This window comes from Lithobates pipiens, unplaced genomic scaffold, assembly GCF_037356315.1.
Source record: "Lithobates pipiens isolate NorthernLeopardFrog02 unplaced genomic scaffold, aLitPip1_a1.2 Scaffold_13, whole genome shotgun sequence".
NCBI lineage: Eukaryota > Metazoa > Chordata > Amphibia > Anura > Ranidae > Lithobates > Lithobates pipiens.
The window spans coordinates 540,964,506-540,978,298 of NW_027507718.1; the positions used below are offsets into that span (position 1 = coordinate 540,964,506).

Consider the following 13,793-nt stretch of genomic DNA (forward strand, 5'->3'; position numbering starts at 1 on the left):
AAAGCGGACCACAGACCCAAGCGAACCCAGTATAACTGATAACCAGGAAGATAAGAAGCCCAGCAATGGACTCCCCTTAAAAGATTCAGTCATAAGAATTAAACTAAAAGTACCAACACGCCCCACTGCCAAAACACATGTCACCCACTAATACCTCAACAACACCCTTCAAGATTCAACATCACAACACCTCTACAAGAAGAGGAAGATCCCAATAGCTCAATATGATCTAATACAACGAGCTACAGATATACGTGTAGCACTGACCCCCGAAGGAGCGGCTGGTTTGATTGGGCTTACCGTTACCTTCTTGACCTCGTGTACGTCTAGGGGTTTCCCGAGGTAGATGGGCCAAAGAACTGCAGAAACTGACACCGGATCCACTTTTGGGATATTTATTTGACAACAAGTAGACAGAAGAGTCTCTCAATGAAGGGTAGAGGGTTGGAAGTTCAGGTACTCTTGGAACTGCAAAACATAGGAAGTCTCTCACCATAGAAATCCAGGGAATCACCGATCACAACTGGATTCTCACAGCTACGGGATAGACCTCCTCTCACCGCTACCGGATAGACCTCCTCTCACCGCTACCGGATAGACCTCCTCTCACCGCTACCGGATAGACCTCCTCTCACCGCTACCGGATAGACCTCCTCTCACCGCTACCGGATAGACCTCCTCTCACAGCTACCGGATAGACCTCCTCTCACCGCTACCGGATAGACCTCCTCTCACCGCTACCAGATAGACCTCCTCTCACAGCTACCGGATAGACCTCCTCTCACAGCTACCAGATAGACCTCCTCTCACCGATACCGGACAGACCTCCTCTCACAGCTACCGAATAGACCTCCTCTCACCGCTACCGGATAGACCTCCGCTCACCGCTACCGTATAGACCTCCTCTCACCGCTACCGTATAGACCTCCTCTCACCGCTTTCGGATAGACCTCCTCTCACCGCTACCGGATAGACCTCCTCTCACCGCTACCGGATAGACCTCCTCTCACCGCTACCGGATAGACCTCCTCTCACTGCTACCGTATAGACCCCCTCTCACCGCTACCGGATAGACCTCCTCTCACCGCTACCGGATAGACCTCCTCTCACCGCTACCGGATAGACCTCCTCTCACCGCTACCGGATAGACCTCTTCTCACCGCTACCGGATAGACCCCCTCTCACCGCTACCGGATAGACCTCCTCTCACCGCTACCGGATAGACCCCCTCTCACTAGGCCTAGCAGCCAATAGAGTGTTCAGATAAAGCAAAGTCTCTGCCAAAGACTTGGATGTAGAACACTTGTGAATAAAGTCTCTGCCACAGACTTGAATGTAACTGAAGGATGTAGATAAATATAGAGAGCCCTCATACGGTACCAGTATCTCGCAGCCGGTCCGGCGATACCGTACGAGTGTAGATTCACTTGGTGTCTTTCAACTGAGCCTCCAGGCTCTTTCTGAGAAGCCAGCCTTATGCATGGTCTTCTCCCGAAGAGTCCTCCCCTGGTTGCTTCTCCAGTTGCTGGGCCTCTCCACAGATGAGACGGCACCGGACCACCTCGGAATCCTCCTCCCAGTTACTTTGCCTCGGACTAGCCAGCCCTGAGACTTGGAATTGGATGGATCTGCACCCCAGGCCATGAAGGCCATGGGAGCTGGTCAGGAGGACCAGGACCAAGCAGACAGAAAGATCTTCTGGACCGGAACCCAGAAGCACGTGATCTCAGTACCTTAAGTACCCTCTGCCAGAATGCACAGCAAGACGACACTCCCACTGGGCTGGTTTCCGAGAAAGAATGGTACTCAATACGCCCAGCTCAACTGCGTTCTCACACTTGCCAGTGGTGACAGCGCCACCTGTGGCCAAGCAGAACCCAGTGCAATCCAGCTAGACTGGTTCCGAAAACCATAATTTGGTATAATTGACCCCAAAACCCAACTGTGGCATTAGGAATTTTAAATAGAAAAAAAAACACATAACGCGTGCTCTTCAGGAGACCGGCGCTACATACGAGTGGTGTAATAGTGAGACAGGACGACCTATGTACAGAACCCTAACGCCCATAACGTTACACCCTACGGTGCCCCCCATCACACTCTATGGCACCTACACTTCTTCTCACCAGTTGGTTCTACCATGTAAGACAATGTTGGAGGGTGTGTAATAACCACGTTGTTATCCCAACCCAGCGCCCATTGTTCTCAGTCTGCTGGCACTTTGTGGTCCAGCGAGCTGGAAAATCTTTGCTCGGGGTGAGGCCGAGGACAATTCCATATCGGGGGGAGAGTGTAATCAGCAAGTTGGTAAAAGGTGGGCGGGGTCTGATACGGCGTCCATCACAAGGGGCGGGATTAGGTTTTGCCCAAAATCAAACATTTATTATATTGCAGCCTACCAATTTGTAGATGGGGGTGGGGGGGGTGTTACCGGGCAGATTACCAGGTGAAAACCAAGAGGGGAGGGAGGGAAAGCTTGCAAAGAGAAAACGAATGCAGTCGCCGCATCTAATGATCAGTGAGCTGCAATATGTGACATTTCCATACCTCCCAACATACCTCCCAACATTTTGATCTGGGAATGAGGGACACCTACTAGCAAATGTATGTAGGCATAGGACACGCCCCCCACCATACCCACTTAAAGGAGAATTAACCCCCAAAAAAGGTTAATTAAATCCACAAGGACTTTTTTTTTTAACCACTAATATTCCTTTGTATTGGCTTTTAAAATTTACGAATGCAGCAATTTATAATTTGGACGAAAGTTTTATCTCTGGGAAAGATAAAAAGTGCATTTTATATACAACTATAGGGATCAGATCAAAATGAGGGACAAAAGAGGGGGGACAGAGGGACCAAATTAGGGACAGTCCCTCGCAATCAGGGACGGTTGGGAGCTCTGCATTGTCTGGTTTAGGGTTTCTTACTGATATCAGGTTTTAGGTTATGATTCGGTTGGGTGGCATTGACGAGGGTTGGTGTGTTGCAGGCACTAGGACCCTGGGGGGGGTGGTGCAGAGTAGGTGTGTGCGGTTGTCTCCTCCTGAGTGTCGGTGTGTAGAGAGAAGATCGCTCACATAGCAGTAGTGTGGTACAGTCACTGGTTGAAGTGGAAAAGGGACGGTGCAGCGTGTCAGTGGCCAGTAGTTGCAGTCCTCCCCACCTCACAGTGCCATGGATGTGCTGTCCCTCCTCAGTCACCCGCTGTGGTTCCTGTGCTCCCTGGTCCTTGCGGTGGTCCTCCGCATACAAAGGAAGGGCAAGTGGGACCCCAAAAAGTGCCGCGTGGACCTGACTGGGAAAACCGCCATCGTGACCGGAGCCAACACAGGTGAGTGCGACCCGTCACTGCGCACACCGCACGTCTCCTACACAACGCAGCATTCCATCACTGCGCACACCGCACGTCTCCTACACAACGCAGCATTCCGTCACTGCGCACACCGCACGTCTCCTACACAACGCAGCATTCCGTCACTGCGCACACCGCACGTCTCCTACACAACGCAGCATTCCATCACTGCGCACACCGCACGTCTCCTACACAACGCAGCATTCCATCACTGCGCACACCGCACGTCTCCTACACAATGCAGCATTCCATCACTGCGCACACCGCACGTCTCCTACACAACGCAGCATTCCATCACTGCGCACACCGCACGTCTCCTACACAACGCAGCATTCCATCACTGCGCACACCGCACGTCTCCTACACAATGCAGCATTCCGTCACTGCGCACACCGCACGTCTCCTACACAACGCAGCATTCCATCACTGCGCACACCGCACGTCTCCTACACAACGCAGCATTCCATCACTGCGCACACTGCGTGTCTCCTACACAACGCAGCATTCCATCACTGCGCACACCACATTTCTCCTACACAACACAGCATTCCATCACTGCGCACACCACACGTCTCCTACACAACGCAGCATTCCATCACTGCGCACACCACACGTCTCCTATACAACGCAGCATTCCATCACTGCGCACACCGCCCATCTCCTACACAACGCAGCATTCCGTCACTGCGCACACCGCACGTCTCCTACACAATGCAGCATTCCATCACTGCGCACACCGCACGTCTCCTACACAACGCAGCATTCCGTCACTGCGCACACCGCACGTCTCCTACACAATGCAGCATTCCATCACTGCGCACACCGCACGTCTCCTACACAACGCAGCATTCCATCACTGCGCACACCGCACGTCTCCTACACAACGCAGCATTCCATCACTGCGCACACCGCACGTCTCCTACACAACGCAGCATTCCATCACTGCGCACACCGCACGTCTCCTACACAACGCAGCATTCCATCACTGCGCACACCGCACGTCTCCTACACAATGCAGCATTCCGTCACTGCGCACACCGCACGTCTCCTACACAACGCAGCATTCCATCACTGCGCACACCGCGTGTCTCCTACACAACGCAGCATTCCATCACTGCGCACACCGCACGTCTCCTACACAACGCAGCATTCCATCACTGCGCACACCGCACGTCTCCTACACAACGCAGCATTCCATCACTGCGCACACTGCGTGTCTCCTACACAACGCAGCATTCCATCACTGCGCACACCACATTTCTCCTACACAACACAGCATTCCATCACTGCGCACACCACACGTCTCCTACACAACGCAGCATTCCATCACTGCGCACACCACACGTCTCCTATACAACGCAGCATTCCATCACTGCGCACACCGCCCGTCTCCTACACAACGCAGCATTCCGTCACTGCGCACACCGCACGTCTCCTACACAATGCAGCATTCCATCACTGCGCACACCGCACGTCTCCTACACAACGCAGCATTCCGTCACTGCGCACACCGCACGTCTCCTACACAATGCAGCATTCCATCACTGCGCACACCGCACGTCTCCTACACAACGCAGCATTCCATCACTGCGCACACCGCACGTCTCCTACACAACGCAGCATTCCATCACTGCGCACACCGCACGTCTCCTACACAACGCAGCATTCCATCACTGCGCACACCGCACGTCTCCTACACAACGCAGCATTCCATCACTGCGCACACCGCACGTCTCCTACACAATGCAGCATTCCGTCACTGCGCACACCGCACGTCTCCTACACAACGCAGCATTCCATCACTGCGCACACCGCGTGTCTCCTACACAACGCAGCATTCCATCACTGCGCACACCGCACGTCTCCTACACAACGCAGCATTCCATCACTGCGCACACTGCGTGTCTCCTACACAACGCAGCATTCCATCACTGCGCACAACACCACTTTTCTCCTACACAACACAGCATTCCATCACTGCGCACACCACACGTCTCCTACACAACGCAGCATTCCATCACTGCGCACACCACACGTCTCCTATACAACGCAGCATTCCATCACTGCGCACACCGCCCGTCTCCTACACAACGCAGCATTCCGTCACTGCGCACACCGCACGTCTCCTACACAACGCAGCATTCCATCACTGCGCACACCATCCGTCTCCTACACAACACAGCATTCCATCACTGCGCACACCGCCCGTCTCCTACACAATGCAGCATTCCATCACTGCGCACACTGCGTGTCTCCTACACAACGCAGCATTCCATCACTGCGCACACCGCGTGTCTCCTACACAACGCAGCATTCCATCACTGCGCACACTGCGTGTCTCCTACACAACGCAGCATTCCATCACTGCGCACACCGCGTGTCTCCTACACAACGCAGCATTCCATCACTGCGCACACTGCGTGTCTCCTACACAACGCAGCATTCCATCACTGCGCACACCGCACGTCTCCTACACAACGCAGCATTCCATCACTGCGCACACCGCACATCTCCTATACAATGCAGCATTCCGTCACTGCGCACACCGCATGTCTCCTATACAACGCAGCATTCCGTCACTGCGCACACCGCATGTCTCCTATACAACGCAGCATTCCATCACTGCGCACACCGCGTGTCTCCTACACAACGCAGCATTCCATCACTGCGCACACCGCGTGTCTCCTACACAACGCAGCATTCCATCACTGCGCACACCGCACGTCTCCTACACAATGCAGCATTCCGTCACTGCGCACACCGCATGTCTCCTATACAACGCAGCATTCCGTCACTGCGCACACCGCATGTCTCCTATACAACGCAGCATTCCATCACTGCGCACACCGCGTGTCTCCTACACAACGCAGCATTCCATCACTGCGCACACCGCGTGTCTCCTACACAACGCAGCATTCCATCACTGCGCACACCGCACATCTCCTACACAACGCAGCATTCCATCACTGCGCACACCGCGTGTCTCCTACACAACGCAGCATTCCATCACTGCGCACACCGCACGTCTCCTACACAATGCAGCATTCCGTCACTGCGCACACCGCATGTCTCCTATACAACGCAGCATTCCGTCACTGCGCACACCGCATGTCTCCTATACAACGCAGCATTCCATCACTGCGCACACCGCACGTCTCCTACACAACGCAGCATTCCATCACTGCGCACACCACGCGTCTCCTATACAACGCAGCATTCCATCACTGCGCACACTGCACGTCTCCTACACAATGCAGCATTCCATCACTGCGCACACCGCACGTCTCCTACACAACGCAGCATTCCGTCACTGCGCACACTGCGCGTCTCCTACACAACGCAGCATTCCATCACTGCGCACACCGCGTGTCTCCTACACAACGCAGCATTCCATCACTGCGCACACCGCACGTCTCCTACACAATGCAGCATTCCGTCACTGCGCACACCACCCGTCTCCTACACAACACAGCATTCCATCACTGCACACACCACACGTCTCCTACACAACGCAGCATTCCATCACTGCGCACACCGCACGTCTCCTACACAACGCAGCATTCCATCACTGCGCACACCACGCGTCTCCTATACAACGCAGCATTCCATCACTGCGCACACCACACGTCTCCTACACAACACAGCATTCCATCACTGCGCACACCGCGTGTCTCCTATACAACACAGCATTCCATCACTGCACACACCACACGTCTCCTACACAACACAGCATTCCATCACTGCGCACACCGCACGTCTCCTACACAACGCAGCATTCCATCACTGCACACACCACACGTCTCCTACACAACGCAGCATTCCATCACTGCGCACACCGCACGTCTCCTACACAACGCAGCATTCCATCACTGCGCACACCACGCGTCTCCTATACAACGCAGCATTCCATCACTGCGCACACCGCACGTCTCCTACACAACGCAGCATTCCATCACTGCGCACACCACACGTCTCCTACACAACGCAGCATTCCATCACTGCGCACACCGCACGTCTCCTACACAACGCAGCATTCCGTCACTGCGCACACTGCGCGTCTCCTACACAACGCAGCATTCCGTCACTGCGCACACCGCACGTCTCCTACACAACGCAGCATTCCATCACTGTGCACACCGCACGTCTCCTACACAACGCAGCATTCCGTCACTGCGCACACCGCACGTCTCCTACACAACGCAGCATTCCATCACTGTGCACACCGCACGTCTCCTACACAACGCAGCATTCCGTCACTGCGCACACCGCACGTCTCCTACACAACGCAGCATTCCATCACTGTGCACACCGCACGTCTCCTACACAACGCAGCATTCCGTCACTGCGCACACCGCGCGTCTCCTATACAACGCAGCATTCCATCACTGTGCACACCACCCGTCTCCTACACAACACAGCATTCCATCACTGCACACACCACACGTCTCCTATACAACGCAGCATTCCATCACTGCGCACACCGCGCGTCTCCTACACAACGCAGCATTCCATCACTGCGCACACCGCACGTCTCCTACACAACGCAGCATTCCATCACTGCGCACACTGCACGTCTCCTATACAACGCAGCATTCCATCACTGCGCACACCGCACGTCTCCTACACAACGCAGCATTCCATCACTGCGCACACCGCACGTCTCCTACACAACGCAGCATTCCATCACTGTGCACACTGCGCGTCTCCTACACAACGCAGCATTCCATCACTGCGCACACCGCACGTCTCCTATACAACGCAGCATTCCATCACTGCGCACACCGCGCGTCTCCTATACAACGCAGCATTCCATCACTGCGCACACCGCGCGTCTCCTATACAACGCAGCATTCCGTCACTGCGCACACCGCACGTCTCCTATACAACGCAGCATTCCATCACTGCGCACACCGCACGTCTCCTACACAACGCAGCATTCCATCACTGCGCACACCGCGTGTCTCCTACACAACGCAGCATTCCATCACTGCGCACACCGCACGTCTCCTACACAACGCAGCATTCCGTCACTGCGCACACCGCATGTCTCCTATACAACGCAGCATTCCATCACTGTGCACACTGCGCGTCTCCTACACAACGCAGCATTCCATCACTGCGCACACCGCGCGTCTCCTATACAACGCAGCATTCCATCACTGCGCACACCGCACGTCTCCTATACAACGCAGCATTCCATCACTGCGCACACCGCACGTCTCCTACACAACGCAGCATTCCATCACTGCGCACACCGCACGTCTCCTATACAACGCAGCATTCCATCACTGCGCACACCGCACGTCTCCTACACAACGCAGCATTCCATCACTGCGCACACCGCGCGTCTCCTATACAACGCAGCATTCCATCACTGCGCACACCGCACGTCTCCTATACAACGCAGCATTCCATCACTGCGCACACCGCACGTCTCCTACACAACGCAGCATTCCATCACTGCGCACACCGCGCGTCTCCTATACAACGCAGCATTCCATCACTGCGCACACCGCACGTCTCCTACACAACGCAGCATTCCATCACTGCGCACACCACACGTCTCCTATACAACGCAGCATTCCATCACTGCGCACACCGCGCGTCTCCTACACAACGCAGCATTCCATCACTGCGCACACCGCACGTCTCCTACACAACGCAGCATTCCATCACTGCGCACACTGCACGTCTCCTATACAACGCAGCATTCCGTCACTGCGCACACCGCACGTCTCCTATACAACGCAGCATTCCATCACTGCACACACCACACGTCTCCTACACAACGCAGCATTCCATCACTGTGCACACTGCGCGTCTCCTACACAACGCAGCATTCCATCACTGCGCACACCGCACGTCTCCTATACAACGCAGCATTCCATCACTGCGCACACCGCGCGTCTCCTATACAACGCAGCATTCCATCACTGCGCACACCGCGCGTCTCCTATACAACGCAGCATTCCGTCACTGCGCACACCGCACGTCTCCTATACAACGCAGCATTCCATCACTGCGCACACCGCACGTCTCCTACACAACGCAGCATTCCATCACTGCGCACACCGCGTGTCTCCTACACAACGCAGCATTCCATCACTGCGCACACCGCACGTCTCCTACACAACGCAGCATTCCGTCACTGCGCACACCGCATGTCTCCTATACAACGCAGCATTCCATCACTGTGCACACTGCGCGTCTCCTACACAACGCAGCATTCCATCACTGCGCACACCGCGCGTCTCCTATACAACGCAGCATTCCATCACTGCGCACACCGCACGTCTCCTATACAACGCAGCATTCCATCACTGCGCACACCGCACGTCTCCTACACAACGCAGCATTCCGTCACTGCGCACACCACACGTCTCCTATACAACGCAGCATTCCATCACTGCACACACCACACGTCTCCTACACAACGCAGCATTCCATCACTGCGCACACCGCACGTCTCCTATACAACGCAGCATTCCATCACTGCACACACCGCATGTCTCCTATACAACGCAGCATTCCATCACTGCGCACACCGCACGTCTCCTACACAACGCAGCATTCCATCACTGCGCACACCGCACGTCTCCTATACAACGCAGCATTCCATCACTGCGCACACCGCACGTCTCCTACACAACGCAGCATTCCATCACTGCGCACACCGCGCGTCTCCTATACAACGCAGCATTCCATCACTGCGCACACCGCACGTCTCCTATACAACGCAGCATTCCATCACTGCGCACACCGCACGTCTCCTACACAACGCAGCATTCCATCACTGCGCACACCGCACATCTCCTATACAACGCAGCATTCCATCACTGCGCACACCGCACGTCTCCTATACAACGCAGCATTCCGTTTTTTTATATCAGCTTAAAAATCCCCAAATAATTCAAACAGAAGGAAAGTGTGCTTGTGAATGGATGTGACAATTCCGTGAGGATGATTATCATGGAATTATTCCAGGAATATGGGGGGAGCTGGGGCTGAGATCCACTGTGGGGGGGGGACTTATTTTTGATATATTGTTATTGTGTAACCAGTTTTAAATTCATTGTAACAAATACCAAGATTCTGTGTAGCACCGACATCTGCAGTGGCGCCGGACATTTCCTGCTGCTGGAAGTTCAGGCCTGACCTCCAGGGGTAGAAGGAGAGGGGATTCCTATCCTCCCCCCCCCCCCCCCCCCCGTGTATAGTGCCTGCGGTCTGGGGGGAGAAACGAGAGGCCGTCAGGAGATCACAATGACCCCCCCCCCCCCCCCCCGCACACAACTTCATGGTCACCGAGAGATAACAAACTGCTGAGTGTGTGCCAGGAGCTGACGCTCCGAAGGTCAATGACTCCTCACCCACATACACACACATATATATATATAATATACATACATACACACACTCACTATATTACCAAAAGTATTGGGACGCCTGCCATTACACACACATGAACTTTAATGACATCCCAGTCTTAGTCCATAGGGTTCAATATTGAGTTGGCTCACCCTTTGCAGCCATAACGGCTTCACCTCTTCTGGGAAGGCCGTCCACAAGGTTTAGGAGGGTGTCAATGGGAATGTTTGACCATTCTTCCAGAAATGCATTTGTGAGGTCAGGCACTGATGTTGGATGAGAAGGCCTGGCTCGCAGTCTCCGCTCTAATTCATCCCAGTCTTAGTCCATAGGGTTCGATGTTGAGTTGGCTCCGCCCTTTTGCAACTATAACAGCTTCACCTCTTCTGGGAAGGCTCAAGGCCATGGGAAAGGTTCCCGGAAAGTCGGCCCCAGACAGTATGCTCGACAACGTTGTTATTGGCGGTGTTAGCTGGAGGTTTGCAATAGTCTATTTGTTCTTGTTAAGTTCAATAAACATGGCTCCCAACTGTCCCTAAATTGGAGCAATGTCCGTCTGTCCCTCCCTCCCTCCCTCCTCATTTGTCCCTCATTTTGGTCTAATCCGATGTATATAAAACGCACTTTTTATCCTTCATCTGATTCCTGCATTTGTAAATTCCAAAGCCAATATAAAGGAATATTAGTGGTAAAAAAAAAAAAAGCACCCAAGGGTTTAACCAATCCTTTTTTTTTTTTTTTTTTTTACAATTCTCCTTTTAAAGGGGGCGTGGCGAGGGGCGTGTCCTATGCCTGCCTACTTTTGCTGATAGGTGTCCCTCATTCCCATATCAAAAAGTTGGGAGGTGTGCAATAAACATAACATTTTTCCATAAGCATACTGCCTGGGGGTCACGTTTAGGGTGCCCACGTGTCCCGGATTGCCCGGGATTGTCCCGCAATTCGCATTTGTGTCCCGTGTCCCGGACATCTTCATTCCGGGACACTGTTGTCCCGGAATGAAATGAGGACACATAGTCACCCTAATAGGAGATTGCTAAACTGGTTGCTAGGGCCAACCCCGCCTGGTGTCTAGCAACCATTGAAGTCACATTTGCAGAGTCTCAGAGCAAGGCCGAGGGGGGCAAGGACTTTATCCAGTGCTGCCCTTAAAAGGTGAGCAAATGGAACCTGATTGGAGCGGGTCAGATGACAAATCGGGGGCACTGGGGCTGGGGACAGTATGATAAATGAGGCTGACAAAGTGGAGCCCTGCCTGGGGGGGGGGGGGGGGGGGGATAAAAAATGAGGCTGACAAGTGGGGGCAATAAAAAATGAAGCTGACAGGTGGGGGCAATAAAATGAGGCTGAAAAGCGGGGGCAATAAAAAAAATGAAGCTGACAGGTTGGGGCAATAAAATGAGGCTGACAAGTGGGGGCAATAAAAAATGAAGCTGACAGGTGGGGGCAATAAAATGAGGCTGAAAAGCGGGGGCAATAAAAAAATGAAGCTGACAGGTGGGGGCAATAAAATGAGGCTGACAAGTGGGGGCAATAAAAAATGAAGCTGACAGGTGGGGGCAATAAAATGAGGCTGACAAGTGGGGGCAATAAAAAATGAAGCTGACAAATGAGGGCAATAAAATGAGGCTGACAAGTGGGGGCAATAAAAAAATGAAGCTGACAGGTGGGGGCAATAAAATGAGGCTGAAAAGCGGGGGCAATAAAAAAAATGAAGCTGACAGGTGGGGGCAATAAAATGAGGCTGAAAAGCGGGGGCAATAAAAAAAATGAAGCTGACAGGTGGGGGCAATAAAATGAGGCTGACAAGTGGGGGCAATAAAAAATGAAGCTGACAAGTGGGGGCAATAAAATGAGGCTGACAAGTGGGGGCAATAAAATGAAGCTGACAAGTGGGGGCAATAAAAAATGAAGCTGACAGGTGGGGGCAATAAAATGAGGCTGAAAAGCGGGGGCAATAAAAAAATGAAGCTGACAAATGAGGGCAATAAAATGAGGCTGACAAGTGGGGGCAATAAAAAATGAAGCTGACAGGTGGGGGCAATAAAATGAGGCTGACAAGTGGGGGCAATAAAAAATGAAGCTGACAAATGAGGGCAATAAAATGAGGCTGACAAGTGGGGGCAATAAAAAAATGAAGCTGACAGGTGGGGGCAATAAAATGAGGCTGAAAAGCGGGGGCAATAAAAAAAAATGAAGCTGACAGGTGGGGGCAATAAAATGAGGCTGAAAAGCGGGGGCAATAAAAAAAATGAAGCTGACAGGTGGGGGCAATAAAATGAGGCTGACAAGTGGGGGCAATAAAAAATGAAGCTGACAGGTGGGGGCAATAAAATGAGGCTGACAAGTGGGGGCAATAAAATGAGGCTGACAAGTGGGGGCAATAAAAAAATGAAGCTGACAGGTGGGGGGCAATAAAATGAGGCTGAAAAGCGGGGGCAATAAAAAAAATGAAGCTGACAAATGAGGGCAATAAAATGAGGCTGACAAGTGGGGGCAATAAAAAATGAAGCTGACAGGTGAGGGCAATAAAATGAAGCTGACAAGTGGGGGCAATAAAAAATGAAGCTGACAGGTGGGGGCAATAAAATGAGGCTGAAAAGCGGGGGCAATAAAAAAATGAAGCTGACAAATGAGGGCAATAAAATGAGGCTGACAAGTGGGGGCAATAAAAAATGAAGCTGACAGGTGGGGGCAATAAAATGAGGCTGACAAGTGGGGGCAATAAAGAATGAAGCTGACAAATGAGGGCAATAAAATGAGGCTGACAAGTGGGGGCAATAAAAAAATGAAGCTGACAGGTGGGGCAATAAAATGAGGCTGAAAAGCGGGGGCAATAAAAAAAAATGAAGCTGACAGGTGGGGGCAATAAAATGAGGCTGAAAAGCGGGGGCAATAAAAAAAATGAAGCTGACAGGTGGGGGCAATAAAATGAGGCTGACAAGTGGGGGCAATAAAAAATGAAGCTGACAGGTGGGGGCAATAAAATGAGGCTGACAAGTGGGGGCAATAAAATGAGGCTGACAAGTGGGGGCAATAAAAAATGAAGCTGACAGGTGGGGGGCAATAA

General features: G+C 52.8%; 1 protein-coding gene and 1 long non-coding RNA gene across 5 annotated transcripts in view; one reads left to right on the forward strand and one right to left on the reverse strand.

Annotated features, from left to right (window-relative positions):
• Positions 1-11,216, reverse strand: part of LOC143975775 (uncharacterized) — an 89,033-nt gene extending 77,817 nt beyond the window's left edge. The window contains exon 1 of the long non-coding RNA XR_013272417.1: positions 10,876-11,216. This is a non-coding gene — a long non-coding RNA (uncharacterized LOC143975775). The remainder of the gene's footprint in view (positions 1-10,875) is intronic.
• LOC143975773 (retinol dehydrogenase 11-like) overlaps positions 1-13,793 on the forward strand; it is a 169,464-nt gene that overhangs the window by 65,816 nt on the left and 89,855 nt on the right. Inside the window, exon 1 of one of the 4 annotated variants that reach the window (XM_077478298.1) lies at positions 3,060-3,334. The exons of 2 other annotated variants lie outside the window; for them this stretch is intronic. In XM_077478298.1, the coding sequence (XP_077334424.1) occupies positions 3,178-3,334 (157 nt within the window). In that variant the 5' untranslated portion in view covers positions 3,060-3,177. Of the gene's footprint in view, positions 1-3,059; positions 3,335-13,793 lie in introns of those variants that run through there. One more of the 4 variants, XM_077478295.1, reaches the window with a different exon arrangement.